Below are 25,279 nucleotides of genomic sequence, written 5' to 3'. Positions count from 1 at the left end.
TTATTTAAATATATTTACTCTAGCAACCAAATATATTGGCAATATATACATTAAACACTGCTTCTCTTTCAGAAGTCACCCTCTAGGCTCTACCTTCTTGTCATGTCAAGCTAGAGGGATGGTTTTAACTCAGTCTAATAAAGTAATTTAGACCATGAAGCAGAAAGTTGAAATTAGTAGTGCAAGTGTTCCTGCAAGGTTTATCCATGTTGTTTTACTTTCTTGGCAATTAAAAGATGATTACAGATATAGTGGCGTGTTTAACCTCCCTGCAATTTTTTCAGACCCACCCGGCACTCCTGATTACATCGATGTCACCCGGGAGACCATCACACTTAAGTGGAACCCACCGTTGCGTGACGGGGGAAGCAAGATAGTGGCCTACAGCATTGAGAAACGGCAAGGAAATGATCGTTGGGTCCGATGCAACTTCACGGACGTCAGTGAATGTCAGTACACCGTCACCGGACTCAGTCCCGGGGATCGGTATGAGTTCAGGATAATCGCAAGGAATGCGGTCGGAACCATAAGCCCACCCTCACAGTCTTCCGGCCTCATCATGACAAGAGATGAGAACGGTAAGCATTGCCAACTGATTTCCATTGTGAGAAAGGGGTATTCACATTTCTAAAGAATGTTTTTGGCTTCCGGACTGTAGAAGGGGACAGAGGTCTTTTTCTATAGGTTAGCTAAGACTGCCATGTGGATTGTAGTGGGCTTTCTCAAATGTAGTTGGACCTTCCTTTGTGGGACCACCAGCTCCTCGATAATGACATGGAGACAATGTTAATTATGAAAGCTTGGGATTTGGCTTAGGCTTTTCCCCAACTAGATATTAAAGCTCAATGGACCTGCTTTTATTAATCTTCATTTTGTCACATGGCTTTTACCTTTCTTCGCTAAGGCATGTCCAACTGGCTCCCAGTACTGGCGAAATCCATGTGCCTAGATTCCTGCTCCTCTTCCTCTGTCTTCCAGAAAATCCCATCTATCCTCCTCCTGCCAGCTAGTGACCATTTAGCTGTTTATTAAACCAATCAGAAAGCACCTTGGCAGAAACACACCATCACAGTGTATAAAAAGATTATCCCACAACAGTGGATAAATTAAGTCTCTTTGGGCAGGAAGTGAGACAGGGCTTCTCTGCGAAACAGTCCTGGCTGTCCTGGAACTCACTTTGTAGACCAGGTTGGCCTCGAACTCACAAAGATCCACCTGCTTCTGCCTCTCAAGTGCTGGGATTAAAGGCGTGCACCACCACCACCTGGCAAAATTAAGTCCTTTTTGATATCAGTTATTTCCCAGTGTCTATCATTTTACACCATTCCCTTGTAAATATCAAGCATGTGGAAGTGAGGTTTTAGGCTTGGACTTTTGGCCATTTGGAGTAAAGGAAATGGTTCCCAGGAATAGCTCTCTTTCTCTACTAGTTATTCAAATGCAAAATATCTGAAGCTATAAAATCATTACCTGCTTGTGTGCTAATGGCCTCTCCCAGGAACTTGCTTGGATTTGTGATGCTATCAGGAAGTAAAGACTGGCTAGCTAGCAAGCATGGCAGTTCTCCTTTGACAAAGGGCAAAGAGTAACAAAGTAACAAGTCAGGAGTAACAATGGGAATAATTTAACAGCAGAGAAATGTTTAATCCTGCAGTCTAAACTCTCAATCACTAGCCTTACTTTCAAAATGGCCTTTGGTGGCAGGGGAATGATTACCTTCCTAGGCTTTATGATATGGTCCTAATGAAAACTATGTTTGTGTATGTCTTTATTAAACCAAATTAATAAGCAATTTCTCCTCTCTTTTACAGTTCCACCAACAGTAGAGTTTGGCCCCGAGTACTTCGACGGTCTTGTTATTAAGTCTGGAGACAGCCTTAGAATCAAAGCTTTGGTCCATGGGCGACCAGTACCACGAGTAACTTGGTTCAGAGATGGAGTTGAAATTGAGAGGAGAATGAACATGGAAATAACTGATGTTCTCGGCTCAACCAGCCTCTTTGTTAGAGACGCAACTCGAGATCATCGTGGTGTTTATACAGTGGAAGCCAAAAATGTATCTGGTACCACAAAAGCAGAAATTACAGTGAAAGTGCAAGGTATTTTAAAATAGTTCAAGATGATTTACGGGACTTGGGTTAGGGAGATGGCTAATTATACTTCAGTGGACAAGACAAACAGCAAGTGATTCTTAAAACGTTTTCTTCCAGATACACCAGGAAAAGTCGTTGGGCCAATACGATTCACGAATATTACTGGTGAGAAGATGACCTTGTGGTGGGATGCCCCACTCAATGACGGCTGTGCCCCTGTCACCCACTACATCATTGAAAAACGGGAAACCAGCAGACTGGCCTGGGCATTGATTGAGGACAACTGTGAAGCCCACAGCTACACCGCCGTTAAACTCATAACCGGCAATGAATATCAGTTCCGCGTTTCTGCCGTTAACAAGTTTGGTGTTGGCCGGCCACTGGAGTCTGACCCTGTGGTTGCCCAAATACAATACAGTAAGTTTGCGGTTCTACTAAATGGTGTCATGACATAAGATGAACTTTCTAAGCAAATGAATCTAACTGATTTCCCCCTTTTATAGCTGTTCCGGATGCCCCTGGAATTCCTGAACCTAGCAATGTAACAGGCAATAGCATCACCCTGACTTGGACAAGGCCAGAATCAGATGGCGGCAATGAGATTCAACACTACATCCTTGAAAGACGAGAAAAGAAAAGCACAAGATGGGTGAAAGTGATCAGCAAACGACCCATTTCTGAGACAAGATTCAAAGTCACTGGCCTGGTGGAAGGCAACGAGTATGAATTCCATGTCATGGCTGAGAACGCGGCTGGGATTGGGCCAGCAAGTGGAATCTCAAGACTGATCAAATGCCGAGAGCCTGTTAACCCGCCAAGTGCCCCCGCGGTGGTCAAAGTGACGGACACATCCAAGACAACCGTGAGCTTAGAATGGGCCAAGCCGGTCTTTGACGGTGGGATGGAAATAATTGGGTACATAATAGAGATGTGCAAAGCTGACTTAGGGGACTGGCAGAAAGTAAACACAGAGCCCTGCGTGAAAACAAGATACACAGTCACTGATCTCGAAGCAGGTGAAGAATACAAATTCCGGGTCAGCGCTATCAACGGTGCCGGGAAAGGAGACAGCTGCGAGGTGACCGGTACTATAAAAGCCGTTGATCGGTTATCTGCTCCTGAGTTAGACATTGACGCCAACTTCAAGCAGACTCATATTGTCAGAGCGGGCGCCAGCATTCGCCTCTTCATCGCCTACCTGGGGAGACCTACTCCTACAGCGGTGTGGAGCAAGCCTGACTCGAACCTGAGCATTCGGGCTGATATCCACACAACAGACTCCTTCAGCACCCTCACCGTGGAAAACTGCAACAGAAACGATGCAGGGAAATACACGCTCACTGTGGAAAACAACAGTGGTAGAAAGTCAATAACGTTCACTGTGAAGGTGCTCGACTCTCCAGGACCACCTGGTCCAATTTCCTTCAAAGATGTGACCCGGGGATCTGCCACACTGATGTGGGATGCCCCTCTCCTTGACGGTGGTGCCCGCATCCATCACTATGTGGTGGAGAAACGAGAAGCCAGTCGCCGCAGCTGGCAGGTCGTCAGTGAAAAGTGCACTCGCCAGATCCTCAAGGTCAGCGACCTGACAGAAGGTGTTCCGTACTATTTCCGTGTTTCCGCTGAGAATGAGTATGGCGTCGGTGAACCCTATGAAATGCAAGAACCAATTGTCGCCACAGAACAGCCTGCCCCGCCCAGGAGACTCGATGTGGTGGACACTAGCAAATCGTCTGCAGTCTTGGCCTGGCTTAAACCTGACCATGACGGAGGCAGTCGGATCACTAGCTACCTGCTTGAGATGAGGCAGAAGGGATCCGACTTCTGGGTTGAAGCTGGTCACACCAAACAGCTGACTTTCACAGTGGAGCGCCTCGTTGAGAACACTGAATATGAATTCCGGGTGAAAGCCAAGAACGACGCTGGCTACAGTGAACCCAGAGAAGCCTTCTCATCTGTCATCATCAAGGAGCCTCAAATTGAGCCCACTGCCGATCTCACCGGAATCACCAATCAGCTCATAACCTGCAAGGCTGGAAGCACATTTACCATTGACGTGCCAATCAGTGGGCGTCCCGCCCCCAAAGTAACATGGAAACTAGAAGAAATGAGACTCAAGGAGACAGATCGGATGAGCATCACAACCACAAAAGACAGGACCACCCTGACAGTCAAGGACAGCATGAGAGGCGACTCTGGCAGGTACTTCCTGACTCTAGAAAACACAGCTGGTGTTAAAACGTTTACCATCACCGTTGTGGTTATTGGAAGACCAGGGCCAGTAACTGGTCCCATCGAGGTCTCATCTGTCTCTGCTGAATCCTGTGTACTATCATGGACCGAACCCAAAGACGATGGAGGCACAGACATCACTAACTACATAGTTGAAAAGCGCGAGTCAGGTACCACAGCCTGGCAGCTTATTAACTCCAGTGTGAAGCGCACTCAGATCAAAGTCACGCACCTCACAAAATACAAAGAATATTGCTTCCGTGTCAGTTCAGAGAACAGATTTGGGGTCAGCAAGCCTCTGGAAACAGCACCAATTGTTGCTGAACATCCATTTGGTAAGAAAAATAAAAACCAAATTTCATAGTCTGTTTAAAATATTTTTAAGTATTTCCACTGAATTTTACAAAACCCTGTTCTTACATATTTCTGTCTTTATTTAGTTCCACCAAGTGCTCCGACCAGACCTGAAGTCTACTATGTGTCTGCCAATGCCATGTCAATTCGCTGGGAAGAACCTTACCACGATGGTGGCAGTAAGATCATTGGCTACTGGGTTGAGAAGAAAGAGCGTAACACCATCCTTTGGGTGAAGGAAAACAAAGTACCGTGCTTAGAGTGTAACTACAAAGTGACGGGCTTGGTAGAAGGGCTGGAGTATCAGTTCAGAACATACGCACTCAATGCAGCGGGTGTCAGCAAGGCCAGTGAAGCCTCAAGACCCATCATGGCTCAGAACCCAGTTGGTGCGTACACAGTTCTAAAGGCGTATTTGTTACCATTCCTGGTATTGGAACTCAGCTGTATTTTTAACCTGATTTTGTATCCCTTCTAGATCCCCCTGGTAGACCAGAAGTAACGGATGTCACCAGGTCAACAGTGTCTCTAATCTGGTCGGCCCCGGTGTATGACGGAGGCAGCAAGGTTGTGGGCTACATCGTAGAACGGAAGCCAGTCAGTGAAGTCGGAGATGGTCGCTGGCTGAAGTGTAACTATACCATTGTCTCTGATAACTTCTTCACGGTGACCGCTCTCAGTGAAGGGGACACTTATGAATTCCGTGTCTTGGCCAAGAACGCAGCAGGTGTAATCAGCAAGGGCTCTGAATCCACGGGCCCTGTCACTTGCAGAGATGAATATGGTAAGAAACAGGTCACATTTCCCTTTGATCTTTCGGCACGTAAGTGGATCTCTGAGCCATCAGTCACTCATTCCTATCTATTCCTATTAACAGCTCCACCCAAAGCTGAATTAGACGCCAGGTTACAAGGTGAGCTGGTGACCATCAGAGCAGGTTCAGATCTTGTTCTGGATGCTGCCGTCGGTGGCAAACCCGAACCCAAAATCATCTGGACCAAAGGGGACAAGGAACTAGATCTCTGTGAAAAGGTGTCTCTACAGTACACGGGCAAGCGGGCGATGGCGGTCATCAAATATTGCGACAGAAGCGACAGTGGAAAATACACGCTGACGGTGAAGAATGCCAGTGGGACCAAGTCTGTGTCCGTCATGGTCAAGGTTCTCGGTGCGTATATCAGATGTACTTCTTTCTGATGTTACAGAACTTTGAAGGGTGCTGTTCGTCATGACCTGTCCCCCTGCCTGTTTCAGATTCCCCTGGCCCATGTGGCAAACTCACGGTCAGCAGAGTCACCGAGGAGAAGTGTACATTAGCCTGGAGCCTTCCTCAGGAAGATGGAGGAGCAGAGATAACCCACTACATTGTAGAGAGACGTGAGACTAGCAGGCTCAACTGGGTGATAGTTGAAGGGGAATGCCTGACTCTATCCTACGTGGTCACCAGACTCATCAAGAACAACGAATACACGTTCCGCGTGAGGGCAGTGAACAAATACGGCCTGGGTGTGCCAGTGGAATCGGAGCCGATTGTGGCCAGAAATTCTTTCAGTGAGTATTAACTTCTTAAAACACTTTGGTGATTAAAATGTTAATGGATCGATGAAGAAGGGTGGTCATGCCCACAGTGATTGTGCACAGTTCTGAACATCTTTATTTGCATTAAACACAAACAGCGATTCCATCCCAGCCTGGCATACCCGAAGAGGTGGGGGCTGGCAAAGAGCACATCATTATTCAGTGGACAAAACCCGAATCTGACGGTGGCAATGAGATCAGCAACTACCTGGTAGACAAGCGTGAGAAGAAGAGCTTGCGCTGGACACGTGTCAACAAAGACTACGTGGTGTATGACACCAGGCTGAAGGTGACCAGCCTGATGGAAGGTTGTGATTATCAGTTCCGGGTGACGGCAGTGAACGCTGCTGGCAACAGCGAACCCAGCGAAGCCTCCAACTTCATCCGCTGCAGAGAGCCATCATGTGAGTGCTAGACGCAGTTAGTTAACCCAATGCCAACCAAAACCGGACGGCAGATATTTTCCAATGCCGTATCTCTGGGCACCTCAGAATTATGAAAAGCATACACCTAGTAGAGATTTTCTTACTACTACAATCTTGAGATAGATATATACCATTTTAACTTTATTTAATTAGTGGTAATAGCCTTGCTGAACACTGTTGCAGTATTTGTCTGGTTTATCAAAAGCAACAGGTTGTTCTATTACCAGTATGAAAGAGATATACTGTAAGACTCGGAGGAGAGTGGAAAAGTAAGTTCTACTGATAAGCACTGAGAAGGAAAATAGCAAAGTCCCTTTTGAGAAGAGGCTTAGGGGAGAATAAAGTCCCTTATATGATGATACTAACAAAACCATTATTATATGATCTTCAAAAATAGCACACAGGCTTTTACAGCATGTGAGCCCAAGAGCTAAAAGGAGTTGGTCCCTGGGACTGAAGAGGGAAAAGACAGAACCAGATTCCTGCATTCATTAGAAATATAGAGGGGACATGTGATGTTAACCCAGGGAAAGAAGAGCAACTGAGGAAAAGTCCTGGGGAACAAGCTGAGTTAAGAGAGAATATACCACTATTGTTAGCCAAAGTGAGAGAAAGAAACAGATGTACTGCCAGAGTAATCTACGTCTTGAAATAATTAGTGATAATGCATCTTAAGGGTTGTCCTAGAGCACTCAAAAAATTAAAATCCTGTTACAAAGAGGGACTTGGTAAGCCCTGAACACCTCTGTGAATCTTCAAAACACAATTGTAATTTCAAAATCGTCCTTGTTTGTGCAATGCCTATAATCTCACTTTTAAATTTCAGATACCCCTGGACCACCTTCCGCTCCAAGAGTTGTAGATACCACCAAGCGTAGTATTAGTTTGGCATGGACCAAACCCATGTATGATGGTGGTGCTGACATCATAGGATACGTCCTGGAAATGCAAGAGAAGGACACTGACCAGTGGTGCCGGGTGCATACAAATGCCACAATCAGGAACAACGAATTCACTGTGCCAGACCTTAAAACAGGCCAGAAATACTCCTTCCGGGTTGCTGCCGTGAACGTGAAGGGTGTGAGCGAGTACAGTGAAGCCATTGCCGAAATTGAGCCCGTGGAAAGACTAGGTAAGGAACGCAGACGCTTGGACAGGAATTGCCCGCTCATTTTGTCTGGCCGCGAATTAATTACATTTTGGTATTGACTTCCCAGAAATACCAGATCTGGAGCTTGCGGATGATCTGAAGAAGACCGTGACTCTCAGGGCTGGAACCACACTGCGCCTGATGGTGTCTGTATCGGGGAGACCATCTCCTGTCATCACGTGGAGCAAGAAAGGCATTGACCTTGCAAACCGGGCCATCATTGACAACACGGAGAGCTACTCTTTACTCATCGTGGACAAAGTTAATCGGTATGATGCTGGAAAGTACACAATTGAAGCTGAAAACCAATCTGGCAAGAAATCAGCAACCATCCTTGTTAAAGTCTATGGTAAGTGGTTTTCTTATGTTGAGCTGAGCTCCGAGTAGAGACCACAAAACAGTACATCTTTGGCATATTGTTGATCGCCTCACTAGAGGATACCTACATTGATTATATTTTCCTACAACAAACAATGAAGAATAACTATGACTTGACTCTTTCCTTCTAATCTGTTTGTTATTTTAGATACACCCGGTCCCTGTCCTTCAGTGAGCGTTAAGGAAGTTTCCAGAGATTCTGTGACCATCACTTGGGAAATCCCCACCATCGATGGTGGTGCTCCCGTCAGCAATTACATCATTGAGAAGCGAGAAGCTGCCATGAGAGCATTCAAAACAGTAACCACTAAGTGCGGCAAGACTCTTTACCGAATCTCCGGCCTGGTAGAAGGAACCATGTACTACTTCAGAGTGCTTCCAGAAAACATCTATGGCATCGGAGAGCCTTGTGAGACATCAGACGCCGTGCTGATCTCAGAGGTACCCTTGGTGCCCACAAAACTAGAAGTGGTCGATGTCACCAAATCCACTGTCACCCTGGCCTGGGAGAAACCACTCTACGATGGTGGGAGCCGACTCACTGGCTACGTGCTCGAGGCCTGCAAAGCTGGGACTGAGAGGTGGATGAAAGTGGTCACTTTGAAACCCACGGTCTTAGAGCACACTGTCATTTCCTTAAACGAAGGCGAACAGTACTTGTTTAGGGTGAGGGCACAGAATCAGAAAGGTGTGTCAGAACCAAGGGAGATCGTCACAGCTGTGACCGTACAAGACCTGAGAGGTAGGTACCAAATGCTCACATAATAGTAAAACAAATGAAAACATTGAGGAGTGGAGACACTTCATCTTCAGAAATCATATGTAAAACTACATGCCTAATTTCTCCCTCACAGTGTTGCCAACAATCGATCTTTCCACGATGCCTCAGAAGACCATCCACGTGCCAGCCGGCAGACCCGTTGAGCTGGTGATACCTATTGCCGGCCGCCCACCTCCTACGGCTTCTTGGTTCTTTGCTGGCTCTAAACTGAGAGAATCAGAGCGTGTCACAGTCGAAACCCACACTAAAGTCGCCAAGTTAACCATCCGTGAGACAACTATAAGAGATACTGGAGAATACACGCTCGAACTGAAGAACGTTACTGGAACCACCTCAGAGACCATCAAAGTTATCATTCTTGGTAAGTAGGAACGACAAAGTCACAATTCAGTTGTTGATGGTTAGCCACCGATTTTGATTTGAAGTAAAAAATTCCTCTCCCGGTTTCTCTGTCTTTCACAGACAAGCCTGGTCCACCAACTGGGCCCATCAAGATTGATGAAATCGACGCAACGTCAGTGACCATATCCTGGGAACCGCCCGAATTGGACGGTGGCGCCCCTCTCAGTGGCTATGTGGTGGAGCAACGTGATGCTCATCGTCCGGGGTGGCTGCCAGTTTCTGAGTCAGTCACAAGACCAACATTTAAGTTCACCAGACTCACGGAAGGCAATGAATATGTGTTCCGGGTGGCAGCAACAAACCGCTTCGGGATTGGCTCTTACCTGCAATCGGAGGTCATAGAATGCCGAAGCAGCATCAGTAAGTTCTTCCAGCACTTCCCCTGTATCTGACTCTGAATTTAGTCCCAGTGTGAAGAAAAACAACCTGTAAAATTGGCCTCTGGGTTTTCCTAAGGCTTCTTAGCAGCCTTGCTTGGCAGCTTTCAACAGAGGTAGATTTTCTGAGCTTCTTTACTTGGTTGACGAAGTCGAAAAGCAAAAGGAGACTGAGAAAAAAGAGAGGAAGAGAAAACACAAGCAAGGGAGGAACTAGAGATAAACATACAGGAGAAAGCATAAAATATATGCCTAATAGTTATAAGATTGAAGAAAAGAAGATACAGCAAAAATGGAAAAACAAAAAACCCACAAAAGTGAAGGCACTGTGGAAATGGTCATTTGCCTTTCCTACCACCTAAAATACCAACTAAAACTATAATACAGATAAACAGGATTTCTTTGTTCATGTTGTCATATTTCATTTTTTCTCTGTCTTGCTACAGGTATTCCTGGACCTCCAGAGACATTACAGATATTTGACGTCTCCCGTGATGGCATGACACTTACTTGGTATCCACCTGAGGATGACGGTGGCTCCCAAGTGACCGGCTATATTGTGGAGCGTAAAGAAGTAAGGGCGGACCGATGGGTCCGTGTCAATAAAGTACCGGTGACCATGACAAGGTACCGCTCCACTGGCCTAATTGAAGGCTTAGAATATGAGCACCGTATTACAGCTATTAATGCAAGAGGGACTGGAAAGCCAAGTCGTCCTTCCAAACCCATCGTTGCCATGGATCCAATCGGTAAATATATTTTGTATAAGCCATGTTTATTGAGATAGGATTTTATGTGTTGGAACTCAATTTTCTGAAGTATGGAGTTCTATGAGTTCTGAGGAAAACAGATTTGGAATTACCACTACAACAAAGCTACAGAATATAGAATACAAAAAAAACGTGGAAAATAAAATTGCTAGCAGGCTGTATTTCAACCACACACTGTATTTGTTAGACGACACAGTTATCTGTCAGCTTGCAGCAAATCTAACAAGTACACTCCTTATCCTTGCTCTTCCCAGCTCCACCAGGAAAGCCACAAAATCCCAGAGTTACAGATACAACAAGGACATCAGTCTCCCTGGCCTGGAGTGTTCCAGAAGATGAAGGCGGATCTAAAGTCACGGGATACTTGATTGAAATGCAAAAAGTCGATCAACGCGAATGGACCAAATGTAACACCACCCCAACCAAGATTCGGGAATACACCCTAACACACCTACCTCAGGGCGCTGAATATAGATTCCGTGTCCTAGCTTGTAACGCTGGCGGACCTGGGGAACCTGCTGAGGTACCAGGAACAGTCAAAGTCACAGAGATGCTTGGTAAGATACTTGAGTGTTTACTTGCTGCTGTGAATGCCTTATAACTTGTTCCTACTCCTCAATTTAGAAAAAAAAATTAAATTGTCATCCTTTGTTTTTCCTCAGAATACCCTGACTATGAACTTGATGAAAGATACCAGGAAGGTGTCTTTGTTCGACAAGGTGGAGTCATCAGACTTACCATACCAATTAAAGGAAAACCATTCCCAATATGTAAATGGACCAAGGAAGGTCAAGATATTAGCAAGCGTGCCATGATTGCAACATCTGAAACACACACTGAGCTTGTGATCAAAGAAGCAGACAGAGATGATTCTGGAACGTATGACTTGGTTCTGGAGAACAAATGTGGCAAGAAGACCGTGTACATCAAGGTCAAGGTGATAGGCAGCCCCAACACCCCAGAAGGGCCACTGGAGTATGATGACATACAAGCTCGCTCTGTAAGGGTCAGCTGGAGACCTCCCGCTGATGACGGTGGCGCTGACATCTTGGGCTACATCCTTGAGAGAAGGGAGGTACCAAAGGCCGCCTGGTATACCATTGACTCCAGAGTCCGAGGCACATCTCTGGTGGTAAAAGGCCTCAAAGAGAATGTGGAATACCATTTCCGTGTCTCGGCAGAAAACCAGTTCGGCATAAGCAAACCCCTGAAATCCGAGGAGCCAGTCATACCCAAAACACCACTGAGTAAGTGATCTTTCAACCACTACATTATAAAAGTTGGTTTGTAGGCATCCATTTCTTAAAGCTAGCAACAGCTCACGAGATCTGAGATCGCACTCTGAGCGTGTCTACTTCTCACTTGCACTTACAGATCCACCGGAACCACCAAGCAATCCTCCTGAAGTACTTGATGTCACCAAAAGTTCCGTTAGCCTGTCCTGGTCTCGGCCTAAAGATGACGGCGGATCTCGGGTCACAGGCTACTACATTGAACGCAAGGAGACATCCACTGACAAGTGGGTGAGACACAACAAAACCCAGATCACCACCACCATGTACACAGTCACCGGCCTCGTTCCTGATGCCGAGTATCAGTTCCGTATCATCGCACAGAACGACGTGGGCCTTAGTGAGACCAGCCCTGCTTCTGAGCCAGTTGTTTGTAAAGATCCCTTTGGTGAGTAAAGTGTTTCCAAAGGGGAAGAAAAACCAAAGAAGCAAGTCAGTTTTTGTCCCTGCCTTTTTTTTTTTTTTACTGCCAGTACATCTAATTCTTTTCTCAATTATCTTATTCAGACAAGCCGAGCCAACCAGGAGAACTTGAGATTCTTTCGATATCCAAAGACAGTGTCACTCTCCAGTGGGAGAAACCTGAGTGTGACGGTGGCAAAGAAATCCTTGGCTACTGGGTGGAATATAGACAGTCCGGGGACAGTTCCTGGAAGAAGAGTAACAAGGAGCGGATCAAGGACAGGCAGTTCACCATCGGGGGTTTGCTAGAGGCTACTGAGTACGAGTTCAGAGTCTTCGCCGAGAATGAGACTGGGCTCAGCCGACCCCGGAGAACGGCTATGTCTGTAAAGACTAAGCTAACATGTAAGTAGCCTACTGCTCTCTGTTAGAAACGGAACCTGGTGAAACTAACTCTGTCTATTCCCAGCTAAACTGACAGCCTTTATTGGCGAATAGAGTTAAATCGAGCACTTTGATGGGTACATATGGATTAGCTGATCAATCTGACCAGAAGCCACCCTGGCTACAAAATGCCAGCAGGAGATGTTAGGGAGGACAAACTAGGCATTTTTCTGCAACAGTTTCTCCCTCTGATGCAATCAGCTTTTTGGTTTTGTTAGGTTAACAAGCATGCATCATGTGCCTAAATCTAAATCGGGGCAAGAAAACTGTAAGCTTGTCCCGAGAGTTCTTACTCCCTCCAAACCTCATGATACACCCTTAATGCCCTCCCAACCAGTATAAAAAATGTGCCAGTATGATACAATAGGATGATGTGCTCGCTGAACCCCCACTTTCCACCTTATCCTAGAAAACTAGCTTATAGGAACCATTGATGTACATCATAGCATCTATTACAGTGCTAATCAATAGGATGATCCGTTGCTGATGTGCACAGATCACACATTCAGTAGTAATGATGCATTTCACATCATCTTTCACCATGTGCAGCTGGAGAAGCCCCGGGAGTGCGCAAAGAAATGGCCGATGTGACCACCAAATTAGGCGAAGCTGCTCAGCTCTCATGCCAGATAGTGGGAAGGCCCCTCCCTGACATTAAATGGTTCCGGTTTGGTAAAGAGCTCATCCAGAGCCGCAAGTACAAAATGTCATCAGATGGGCGCACGCATACACTGACGGTAATGACGGAAGAACAAGAAGACGAAGGCGTCTACACCTGCGTGGCTACAAACGAAGTTGGAGAAGTGGAAACCAGCAGTAAGCTGCTTCTCCAAGCAGCCCCGCAGTTCCACCCCGGTTACCCACTGAAAGAGAAGTATTACGGCGCGGTGGGCTCTACACTTCGGCTCCACGTTATGTACATCGGTCGCCCAGTACCTGCCATGACGTGGTTCCATGGCCAGAAACTTCTGCAGAACTCAGAAAACATTACAATTGAAAACACTGAGCACTACACCCATCTGGTCATGAAGAACGTCCAACGTAAGGCCCACGCTGGCAAATACAAGGTTCAGCTCAGCAATGCCTTTGGGACAGTTGACGCAACCCTGGATGTGGAAATACAAGGTACGTAGCGCTTGCTTTTGATAACTTTCTTTCCCAAGGTAGTAAGAAGCACACGGTGAGACCCACTACAATGTGCCTTCTCTCAACAGATAAACCAGACAAACCCACGGGACCGATTGTGATCGAGGCACTCCTGAAGAACTCTGTGGTCATCAGCTGGAAGCCGCCTGCTGATGACGGCGGCTCCTGGATCACCAATTACGTGGTGGAGAAATGTGAGGCCAAGGAAGGGGCTGAATGGCAATTGGTGTCTTCAGCCATCTCCGTGACAACCTGTAGAATTGTGAACCTCACAGAAAACGCCGGCTATTATTTCCGGGTCTCAGCTCAGAACACCTTTGGCATCAGTGAGCCACTAGAGGTGGCCTCCATTGTGATCATCAAGAGTCCATTTGGTAAGCACGACCCGGCCTCTAGCTCTTCTAGCTGGGTGGTAAAAGTTTGTCCCCATTAAATCGTTTGAGCAGAAATAAAGTTGGAGAGGAAACTGAAGACCCAGGGGTAAAGTCTACTGTCTTTCTTTCACTGGAATTGGATGTTCCTATATCTTAAAGGCGAACGTGTGTATACTATTCTATTCCCTTCATTGTAGCTGCACAGAACATTGGAGGAATTATTTAAAATGGGATTTAAAACAATAGCTGTTTTAAACCTGACAAATCTTTCTATTTTTTAACAGAAAAGCCGAGTGTTCCTGGTAGACCAACCATCACTGCTGTCACCAAGGATTCTTGTGTTGTGGCTTGGAAGCCACCCGCGAGCGACGGAGGTGCAAAGATCAGGAACTACTACCTTGAGAAGCGTGAGAAGAAGCAAAACAAGTGGATTGCGGTGACCACGGAAGAAATCCGAGAAACCGTCTTCTCCGTGCAAAACCTTATTGAAGGTCTTGAGTATGAGTTCCGCGTCAAATGTGAAAACCTGGGTGGAGAGAGCGAATGGAGCGAGATTTCAGAGCCGGTCACCCCGAAATCCGACGTCCCGATTCAGGCTCCACACTTCAAGGAGGAGCTGAGAAACCTGAATGTCCGCTATCAGAGCAATGCCACTTTGGTCTGCAAGGTGACCGGTCATCCAAAGCCCATTGTGAAATGGTACAGACAAGGCAAAGAGATCATTGCCGATGGGCTCAAGTACAGAATTCAGGAGTTTAAGGGGGGTTACCACCAGCTCATCATTGCCAGCGTCACAGACGACGATGCCACAGTTTACCAAGTCAGAGCCACCAACCAAGGGGGATCCGTGTCTGGCACCGCCTCCTTGGAAGTGGAAGGTAAAAACAAACTCATGGACACCAGTTTGGTGTCAGACAAGCTATTGTTAAAAAAGTTGTGTGGGGCAGAGTATTATTAAGTCTTACTAAATCATGTTCTTTATTCTTTTGCCTTGATTTAGTTCCGGCGAAGATACACCTGCCCAAAACCCTTGAAGGCATGGGAGCAGTTCATGCTCTCCGAGGAGACGTGATCAGCATCAAGATTCCCTTCAGCGGCAAACCAGATCCCGTGATCACCTGGCAGAAAGGACAAGACCTCATCGATAATAATGGCCACTACCAAGTGATTGTCACGAGATCCTTCACCTCACTCGTCTTCCCCAACGGAGTGGAGAGAAAAGATGCCGGCTTCTATGTCGTCTGCGCTAAAAACAGGTTTGGAATCGATCAAAAGACAGTTGAACTAGATGTGGCTGACGTTCCTGACCCTCCCAGGGGCGTCAAAGTTAGTGATGTCTCGCGAGATTCTGTCAACTTAACTTGGACGGAGCCAGCTTCTGATGGTGGTAGCAAGGTCACCAACTACATTGTTGAAAAATGCGCGACTACCGCAGAAAGATGGCTCCGCGTGGGACAGGCCCGAGAAACACGTTATACTGTGATCAACTTATTTGGAAAAACGAGTTATCAGTTCCGAGTGATAGCTGAAAATAAATTTGGCCTGAGCAAGCCTTCGGAGCCCTCAGAACCAACCGTTACCAAGGAAGACAAGGCCAGAGCCATGAATTACGATGACGAGGTGGATGAAACCAGGGAGGTCACCATGACGAAAGCATCGCACTCTAAAACTAAGGAGCTCTATGAGAAATACATGATAGCTGAAGACCTTGGACGTGGTGAGTTTGGAATTGTCCACCGCTGTGTTGAAACATCCTCGAAGAAGACATTCATGGCCAAATTCGTTAAAGTCAAAGGGACTGATCAGGTTTTGGTCAAGAAAGAGATTTCCATTCTAAACATTGCTAGGCACAGAAACATCTTATACCTCCACGAGTCATTTGAAAGCATGGAAGAACTGGTTATGATCTTCGAATTTATATCAGGACTCGACATATTTGAACGCATCAACACAAGCGCCTTTGAGCTGAATGAAAGAGAAATTGTAAGCTACGTCCGCCAAGTCTGCGAAGCGCTGGAGTTCTTGCACAGTCAGAATATTGGCAACTTTGACATTCGACCAGAAAATATCATTTATCAGACAAGAAAGAACTCCACTATCAAACTAATAGAATTTGGTCAAGCGCGTCAGCTAAAGCCAGGAGACAACTTCCGGCTTCTGTTCACAGCCCCTGAATACTATGCCCCTGAAGTCCACCAGCATGACGTTGTCAGTACTGCCACAGACATGTGGTCCCTGGGTACGCTGGTGTATGTGCTGCTGAGCGGAATCAACCCATTTTTGGCTGAAACCAACCAACAGATGATTGAGAACATCATGAATGCAGAATATACTTTTGATGAAGAAGCATTCAAAGACATTAGCCTGGAAGCCATGGATTTTGTCGACCGGCTGTTGGTAAAAGAGAGAAAATCTCGCATGACTGCGTCCGAGGCACTGCAGCACCCATGGCTGAAGCAAAAGATAGACAGAGTCAGTACTAAAGTCATCAGGACACTGAAACACCGGCGCTACTACCATACCCTGATAAAGAAGGACCTCAATATGGTTGTGTCAGCAGCCCGGATCTCCTGTGGTGGGGCAATTCGGTCCCAGAGGGGAGTGAGCGTGGCCAAAGTTAAAGTGGCTTCCATCGAGATCGGTCCCGTCTCAGGGCAGATAATGCATGCCGTTGGCGAGGAAGGGGGATATGTCAAATACGTATGCAAAATCGAAAACTATGACCAGTCTACCCAGGTGACGTGGTACTTTGGCGTGAGACAGCTGGAAAACAGCGAGAAATATGAAATTACCTATGAAGATGGAGTGGCCACCATGTACGTCAAAGACATCACCAAATTCGACGACGGGACCTACAGATGCAAAGTGGTCAACGACTACGGTGAAGACAGCTCCTATGCAGAGCTGTTCGTTAAAGGCGTGAGGGAAGTGTATGACTACTACTGCCGGAGGACCAAGAAAGTCAAGCGCAGGACGGATGCCATGCGGCTCCTGGAACGGCCACCAGAATTTACCCTGCCTCTCTATAACAAGACGGCCTACGTGGGTGAGAGCGTCCGGTTTGGAGTAACTATAACTGTCCACCCAGAACCTCGCGTGACGTGGTATAAGTCAGGTCAGAAAATCAAGCCAGGTGAGGACGAAAAGAAATACACATTCGAGTCTGACAAGGGTCTCTATCAGCTAACGATCAACAACGTCACCACAGAGGATGACGCCGAATACACTGTGGTGGCCAGGAACAAATACGGCGAAGACAGCTGCAAAGCAAAGCTGACGGTCACTCTACACCCACCTCCGACAGACACCAACCTCAGGCCCATGTTCAAGCGGCTCCTGGCAAATGCCGAATGCCAGGAGGGCCAAAGCGTCTGCTTTGAGATAAGAGTGTCGGGCATACCCGCCCCAACATTAAAATGGGAGAAGGATGGTCAGCCACTGTCCCTCGGACCCCACATTGAAATTGTCCATGAAGGCTTAGATTACTATGCCTTGCACATCAGGGACACTTTGCCTGAAGACACGGGGTATTACAGAGTCACAGCCACAAACACAGCTGGATCCACCAGCTGCCAGGCTCACCTCCAAGTGGAGCGGTTGCGATACGTCAAGCAAGAATTCCAGAGTAAGGAGGAACGAGAGCGGCACGTCCAAAAACAGATTGACAAAACACTGAGGATGGCGGAGATTCTTTCTGGAACGGAAACCGTGCCGCTGACTCCCGTAGCCCAAGAGGCTCTGAGAGAAGCTGCCATCCTTTACAAACCGGCGGTGAGCACCAAGACGGTCAAGGGAGAATACCGACTTCAGACAGAGGAAAAGAAGGAGGAGAGAAAATTCCGCATGCCTTATGAAGTCCCAGAGCCCCGCAGGCACAAACAAGCCACAGTAGAAGAAGACCAACGCATCAAGCAGTTCGTGCCTATGTCTGACATGAAGTGGTATAAGAAGATCCGGGATCAATACGAAATGCCCGGGAAAATTGACAGGGTTGTCCAGAAAAGACCCAAGCGCATCCGCCTTTCAAGATGGGAGCAGTTCTACGTGACGCCTCTTCCCCGAATTACAGATCAATACCGACCCAAATGGAGGATCCCCAAACTATCCCAAGATGATCTGGAAATGGTGAGGCCAGCCCGCCGACGTACTCCGTCTCCTGGTTATGATGTTTATTACCACAGACGCAGGAGACGCTCTCTGGGTGACATGTCGGATGAGGAGCTACTCCTCCCTATTGATGACTACCTGGCAATGAAAAGAACAGAGGAAGAGAGGCTGCGTCTCGAGGAGGAGCTGGAGCTGGGCTTCTCGGCTTCACCCCCCAGCCGAAGCCCTCCGCGCTTTGAGCTTTCTAGCCTGCGGTATTCTTCTCCTGCAGCTCAAGTCAAAGTGGAAGACAGGAGAAGAGACTTCCGGTACTCGACCTACCACATCCCAACAAAGGAGGAAACCAGCACCAGTTACGCAGAGCTGCGGGAACGGCATGCCCAGGCCTCATACAGGCAGCCGAAGCTACGGCAGAGGATCATGGCCGAGAAGGAGGAAGAGGAGCTGCTGCGGCCAGTGACAACCACCCAGCGCCTCTCAGAATACAAAAGTGAGCTTGACTACATGTCAAAAGAAGAAAAGTCTAAAAAGAAATCAAAGCGACAGAGGCAAGTGACAGAGATAACAGAAATTGAAGAGGAATATGAACTCTCAAGACGGACTCAAAGAGAATCGTCTTCATCTGTGTCCAGACTACTGAGACGACGACGCTCCTTGTCTCCAACTTACATTGAGTTAATGAGACCAGTGTCCGAGCTGATCCGATCCCATCCACAACCTGTTGAGGGCTACGAAGATGAGACAGAAAGAAGATCTCCCACACCAGAGAGGACGCGCCCGCGTTCTCCTAGCCCTGTGTCTAGTGAGCGGTCCCTCTCCAGATTCGAGAGGTCTGCAAGGTTTGACATCTTCTCTAGGTACGAGTCCATGAAAGCCGCCTTAAAGACGCAGAAGACATCAGAAAGGAAGTACGAAGTTCTGAGTCAGCAGCCTTTCACCCTGGATCATGCCCCTCGAATCACCCTGCGGATGCGCTCCCATAGGGTGCCGTGTGGCCAAAATACGCGCTTCATCTTAAATGTTCAGTCTAAGCCAACTGCTGAGGTCAGATGGTACCACAATGGCATTGAACTCCAAGAGAGCGATAAGATTCATTACACCAACACGAGTGGAGTCCTGACCTTGGAGATTCTGGACTGTCAAACTGAGGACAGCGGCACCTACCGGGCCGTGTGCACCAACTACAAAGGTGAAGCATCTGACTATGCAACCCTGGACGTCACGGGGGGTGATTACACCACCTATGCATCCCGTCGCAGGGATGAGGAAGTCCCCAAGTCAGTCTTCCCCGAACTGACAAAAACAGAGGCCTATGCAGTTTCGTCATTTAAGAGGACATCAGAGATGGAAGCGGCCTCTTCAGTCAGGGAAGTGAAGTCACAAATGACGGAGACAAGAGAAAGCCTCTCTTCCTATGAGCATTATGCAGCTGCAGAAATGAAAAGCGCCGCATCGGAGCAAAAGTCACTCGAAGAAAAATCCACAGTGAGAAAGATGAAGACGACATTGGCAGCAAGAATCTTAACGAAACCACGGTCCATAACTGTCTATGAAGGCGAGCCTGCAAGGTTTTCTTGCGATACAGATGGGGAACCGGTACCAACCGTGACCTGGCTGCGTGGAGGCCAAGTGATAAGTACTTCTCCGCGCCACCAAGTGACCACCACCAAGTACAAATCGACCTTTGAGATCACTTCCGTGCAGGCTTCCGACGAGGGCAGCTACAGTGTGGTGGTCGAAAACAGCGATGGAAAGCAGGAAGCCCAGTTCACGCTGACCGTGCAAAAGGCTAGGGTTCCGGAAAAGACCGTGACGTCACCACCCAGAGTCAAGTCCCCCGAGCCTCGAGTGAAGTCCCCAGAAACAGTGAAGTCTCCCAAGAGAGTCAAATCTCCAGAGCCAGTGACTTCTCTCCCGAAAGCTGTGTCACCTACCACCGAGACAAAACCGACACCGGCAGAGAAGACTCAACAGCTTCCAGCCTCGGCTCCACCGAAGATAACTCAGTCCCTGAAAGCAGAGGCATCTAAAGATATTGCAAAGCTGACCTGTGCGGTTGAAAGTAGCGCTCTGTGTGCAAAAGAGGTCACCTGGTATAAAGACGGCAAGAAACTCAAGGAAAATGGGCATTTCCAGTTTCATTACTCAGCGGACGGTACCTACGAACTCAAAATTCATCACCTTAGCGAGTCTGATTGCGGAGAGTATGTCTGTGAGGTCGCTGGTGAAGGAGGAACTTCCAAAACCAGCTTCCAGTTTACTGGACAGTCTTTCAAGAGCATTCATGAGCAGGTGTCGAGCATATCAGAAACTAAGAAATCCACTCAGAAAACTGCTGAGTCAATGGAAGCCAAGAAACCAGCTCAGAAAACTGAGTCAACAGAAGCCAAGAAGTCGGCCCAGAAAACTGCTGAGTCAACAGAAGCCAAGAAACAGGAACCAAAAGCTCCTGAATCAATTTCCTCAAAGCCAGTAATTGTTACTGGGTTGCAGGATACAACCATTTCTTCAGACAGTACTGCGAAAATTACAGTCAAAGTTAATGGAGAGCCCCAGCCAACTGTCACCTGGACAAAGGATGGAAAGGTAACAAGTTCTAAAATGCCCCTTAACTGTTTTCTAGAAAAATCTCATGTCTCCCCACTCATCCCCGACTCATAAAGAAAGTTCCATGGTAAACCATGCTCTAAAACTCCAACCACTTGCTTTCCACAGGCTCTCGCACAAGATGGCAAATACAAACTCTCCAAAGACAAAGAAGGATTCACCCTGGAAATCCTCAAGACCGAGGCTTCTGACAGCGGACTTTATGCCTGCACAGTTACAAATTCTGCTGGATCTGTGTCCTCCAGCTGCAAGCTTACAGTAAAAGGTGGGTGGAGTTTCATTCCTAACTAATGTGTACTAGAGAACACGGTTAAAACAGTATCCAACACACAGCACACACCAGATTTACAGTTAATAGATGCCCCTGTATCAGCATAAAAGGCGTGCCTGATTACGTGTGGTGCTCTGTGAGATTCCACAGATCTTACTCTGCTCTCGGGGATATTTAAGAATAAAGTCGGGTAAGTCTAGTACCTCTCGCCTATAATCAAGGCCCTGGGTTAGGGCAGGTGAGTAAGGAGTTCAAGGTCAGCCTCAGTTATACAGTGACTCTGAAGTCAGTTTAGTCTATATGAAGCCCTGCCTCAAAAAATAAGATAAGTAAAATTGAGTGAATATATAAACTGTTAGTTTCTCTTTAAACTTTGATGCTTGCCATTTTACAAGGAGCACAAAGTTGGGGAATGAGCTACACTCCTATCCCAGTTAAAATTAGACACCTCAATCTTTTATAAGATAGCTTTTCAGTTGCTCAAAATCTCCAAAGTCCGTACTTCTAAACCTCTGCCTCCCCTGTTCCAGACATGTCCCCTCAGTCATAAAAATCATCCTCAACTTAGTCTAGTTTAAGGAACCATGGCAGCAATCTCAAAAGTTGTATGTGACCACTTCCTACAGTCGCACACGGAAGCTAGCATTTGCTTCTGAATGCACATCACAGTAGAATCTACAAACGCAGAGAGGGAGGTCACTTTCCAAATATGTCTACTTACAGAGGTTTCCTTTTTTTTAGCTGTAAAAGATACTGAGGCACAGAAAGTATCTACCCAGAAGACCTCTGAAGTTACATCTCAGAAGAAAGCAAGCATCCAAGAGGAAATTTCTCAAAAATCCCTCGCTTCTGAAGAAATCAAGATGTCAGAGGTAAAATCTCATGAGAAGTTGGCCATCAAGGAGGAGACATCCAAAGTTCTGATTTCTGAGGAGGTCAAGAGATCAGAGGCAGCCTCCCTAGAAAAATCTATTGTCCACGAAGAAGTCACCAAAACCTCACAGGCATCAGAAGAAGTCAAAACTCACGCCGAGATCAAAGCGCTGTCTACTCAGATGAGCATAACCGATGGCCAGAGGGTGACTCTGAAAGCCAACATTGCTGGCGCCACCGATGTGAAATGGGTGCTGAATGGCGTTGAGCTTACTAACTCGGAGGAATACAGATACGGAGTATCTGGCAGTGACCAAACCCTCACCATCAAGCAAGCCAGTCAGAGAGACGAAGGAATCCTCACCTGCATAGGCAGAACCAGTCAGGGAGTCGTCAAGTGCCAGTACGACTTGACCTTGAGCAAAGAACTCTCTGATGCTCCAGCCTTCATCTCGCAGCCCAGATCTCAAAATGTTAACGAAGGGCAAAACGTTCTCTTTTCTTGCGAGGTCAGCGGGGAGCCATCCCCTGAAATTGAGTGGTTTAAAAACAACCTTCCCGTAAGTTTAAGTTATGAATATATATTGAAAGAAATTTAAAATATCACGTCTTCAGGTAAAGACTTTAATGCCTTTTCCCTACTCTTGTAGATTTCCATTTCTTCCAATGTCAGCGTGAGTCGCTCCAGAAATGTGTACACACTTGAAATCCGAAATGCATCTGTAAGCGACAGTGGAAAGTACACCATTAAGGCCAAAAATTTCCGCGGCCAATGTTCGGCCACAGCTTCCCTGACAGTCCTTCGTAAGTACATCTGTTAAGACCTCAGAGGGGTGAGGTGAGGGTTGCTTGTGTTTCAAGCACAGAAAATTCTCAAAAGACTACGGGTAGGAGAGACGGGCATCTTGGGTGACATAATCCTCATAATTCAATTCTCTAAGCAGGAATTTGGGTAAGTTAAATGTTGGCAGTAAAGCTACCACAGCCCTGTAAAACTTCCTACTGCCATGTGTCAGCTACCTCATATATGGCTAATCATTTTTCTCCTAGTGGTTTCTAGCACCTGCGTGTAATGTTAGACATTTAAGGATCATTTCGCATTGCTAGCACTCGACAAATGTATGTATATATGTACTCGCTTATGCTTCAACAGCAAACTGTTTGGATTGTGTTGTTTCCGTGGGTGTTAAGTTTTCAGTCCCGTTAAGCTGGCGTCAGACGTCACCAAATAACCAGATGTCCTTGCTGTCCCCTGTGTATCTGCTATGCTCCACAGCTCTCGTTGAAGAACCATCCCGAGAGGTGGTGCTGAGAACAAGTGGTGACGCGAGCTTGCAAGGAAGCTTCTCGTCTCAGTCCGTCCAAATGTCTGCCTCTAAGCAGGAGGCGTCCTTCAGCAGCTTCAGCAGCAGCAGCGCTAGCATGACTGAAATGAAGTTTGCAAGCATGTCTGCCCAAAGCATGTCTTCCATGCAAGAGTCCCTTGTAGAAATGAGTTCCAGCAGTTTTATGGGGCAATCTAGCATGACACATCTGGAAAGCTCCACCAGTAGGATGCTGAGAGCAGGCGGAAGAGGTGAGCAATGAAATTCCTGGTGGAGGGAGCCAAGCCACATGGCACAGTATAGCTTTAGTGCAGCGGGTCTCAACCTTCCCGACGCTGCCCCCCTTTAACACAGTCCTTCACGTGGTGACCCCAACTATAACATTATCTCCGTCGCTACTTCAAAACTATAACTTTGCTGCTGTTATGAATCATAATGTAAATAATTTTGGAGATAGAAGTTTGCCAGTGGGGTCGCAACTTTCAGGTTGGGAACCACAGTTTTCACGCACAAAATTCACTAGAAAACAAATAGGATTTCTTGTTTCTCTCACCCTAAAACGTTTCTGTTGCTATCCCTCCCATCAAGGAATTCCACCTAAAATTGAAGCTCTCCCGTCTGATATCAGCATCGATGAAGGCAAAGTGCTCACAGTAGCCTGCGCTTTTACTGGGGAGCCTACTCCAGAAATAACATGGTCCTGTGGCGGCAGGACCATCCAGAACCAAGACCAGCATGGAAGATTCCACATCGAAAACACAGACGACCTGACAACCCTGATCATCATGGACGTACAGAAACAAGACGGCGGACTTTATACCCTGAGCTTAGGGAATGAATTCGGATCTGACTCTGCTACTGTGAATATTAATATCCGCTCTATGTAAGAGGGCCGGGGGGCTCTAATACTCCACACGTACAATCTCTCACAAACGATTCACATGGACTAATCTTTCTGACCTGTAAATATTTTTCAGTAGTTTTGTATTCACCTAAGTGAGTCTCACAGTTCCAAAAATAGGCATTTCGATCCTTTCATACCTGAGAATATTTGCTAATGACATGTACATACCGTATACAGCCGGATTCACGGTTATAAAGTTTTGTACCATTTATTATATGACATTTTACACTGTAACTTATGAAACTAACCATTGGTAGGAGAAAGTTTCTATGGATTATGGAACGAATACCCTGCCAGTACTTAAATCAATCTCTGTGCCTCAACATACTGTTGATGTCTAAGTATGCCTCAGTGGGTGGAGAAATTCCCCACTGAAGATGTCCTGTCCACCTAAGAGAGGATGCTGTGCATGTCCCTGACATGAGCACTGATACCTATCGAATCAGAAATGTAAGGCATTGGTGATGTTTGCACCTACCCTCCTGTAAGCAACACTTTAACGTCTTACATTTTCCCTGATGATGTCACACTTAAAATTATCATGACGAGTATTACCAGAGCAAAGTGTAACGGCCAACACTTTGCTCGCTCACTTCACACTGTCTCTGACAGAAGGAGTGCCTGGGTAGCCTGGAAAAAGTACCATCTCCTGGCCATCCCCTCGTTTCACCAGGCTATTCATGTATTCCCATGCCAGAGCAGTGCCAACTCCTGGAGGTCCCAGGTGCAGCTAATGCCTCGTGTGGTAGTTCTAAATTTAAATTACACCTGAAACTGGGCAACTAAGCAATGAGCCACAGCAAAATATAACAACAAGAAAATAATAACAACAAATGAAGCTGTCGTTAAAACAACATTACTACCAACTGCCCACAAACAAATTATCAATTTGATGTAGTCCTTTTCATGCCGGTATAATTGGTAGTTATAAATGTTGGACCTCCTTGAGATAAAAAGGAAAAATAAAGCAAGCTATCTGCACCTCAAAATG

At 46.7% G+C, this 25,279-nt stretch overlaps 1 protein-coding gene across 1 annotated transcript in view; it reads left to right on the top strand.

Moving 5' to 3' along the window:
- The window catches only part of LOC121439078 (titin-like), a gene marked incomplete at its 5' end in the record, with an annotated part of 41,969 nt that extends 16,690 nt beyond the window's left edge, over positions 1 to 25,279 (top strand). The window contains 28 exons of the mRNA XM_041639573.1: positions 285 to 578; positions 1,812 to 2,099; positions 2,211 to 2,510; positions 2,597 to 4,663; positions 4,769 to 5,071; positions 5,161 to 5,466; positions 5,560 to 5,850; positions 5,937 to 6,233; positions 6,359 to 6,664; positions 7,512 to 7,817; positions 7,903 to 8,184; positions 8,362 to 8,955; positions 9,068 to 9,355; positions 9,457 to 9,756; positions 10,220 to 10,522; positions 10,798 to 11,100; positions 11,206 to 11,790; positions 11,918 to 12,223; positions 12,343 to 12,642; positions 13,231 to 13,806; positions 13,896 to 14,201; positions 14,486 to 15,079; positions 15,202 to 20,894; positions 21,024 to 21,180; positions 21,928 to 22,619; positions 22,710 to 22,863; positions 23,336 to 23,635; positions 23,973 to 25,279. Of these exons, the coding sequence (XP_041495507.1) occupies positions 285 to 578; positions 1,812 to 2,099; positions 2,211 to 2,510; positions 2,597 to 4,663; positions 4,769 to 5,071; positions 5,161 to 5,466; positions 5,560 to 5,850; positions 5,937 to 6,233; positions 6,359 to 6,664; positions 7,512 to 7,817; positions 7,903 to 8,184; positions 8,362 to 8,955; positions 9,068 to 9,355; positions 9,457 to 9,756; positions 10,220 to 10,522; positions 10,798 to 11,100; positions 11,206 to 11,790; positions 11,918 to 12,223; positions 12,343 to 12,642; positions 13,231 to 13,806; positions 13,896 to 14,201; positions 14,486 to 15,079; positions 15,202 to 20,894; positions 21,024 to 21,180; positions 21,928 to 22,619; positions 22,710 to 22,863; positions 23,336 to 23,635; positions 23,973 to 24,271 (16,790 nt within the window). The remainder of the gene's footprint in view (positions 1 to 284; positions 579 to 1,811; positions 2,100 to 2,210; positions 2,511 to 2,596; positions 4,664 to 4,768; positions 5,072 to 5,160; positions 5,467 to 5,559; positions 5,851 to 5,936; positions 6,234 to 6,358; positions 6,665 to 7,511; positions 7,818 to 7,902; positions 8,185 to 8,361; positions 8,956 to 9,067; positions 9,356 to 9,456; positions 9,757 to 10,219; positions 10,523 to 10,797; positions 11,101 to 11,205; positions 11,791 to 11,917; positions 12,224 to 12,342; positions 12,643 to 13,230; positions 13,807 to 13,895; positions 14,202 to 14,485; positions 15,080 to 15,201; positions 20,895 to 21,023; positions 21,181 to 21,927; positions 22,620 to 22,709; positions 22,864 to 23,335; positions 23,636 to 23,972) is intronic.

Source organism: Microtus oregoni, unplaced genomic scaffold (genome assembly GCF_018167655.1).
Source record: "Microtus oregoni isolate MIOR12 unplaced genomic scaffold, Mior012 000060F_001, whole genome shotgun sequence".
In the NCBI taxonomy this organism is placed as follows: Eukaryota; Metazoa; Chordata; class Mammalia; order Rodentia; family Cricetidae; genus Microtus; species Microtus oregoni.
The sequence above is the reverse complement of the archived record's forward strand: the minus strand, read 5'-3'. Positions and strand labels throughout refer to the sequence as shown.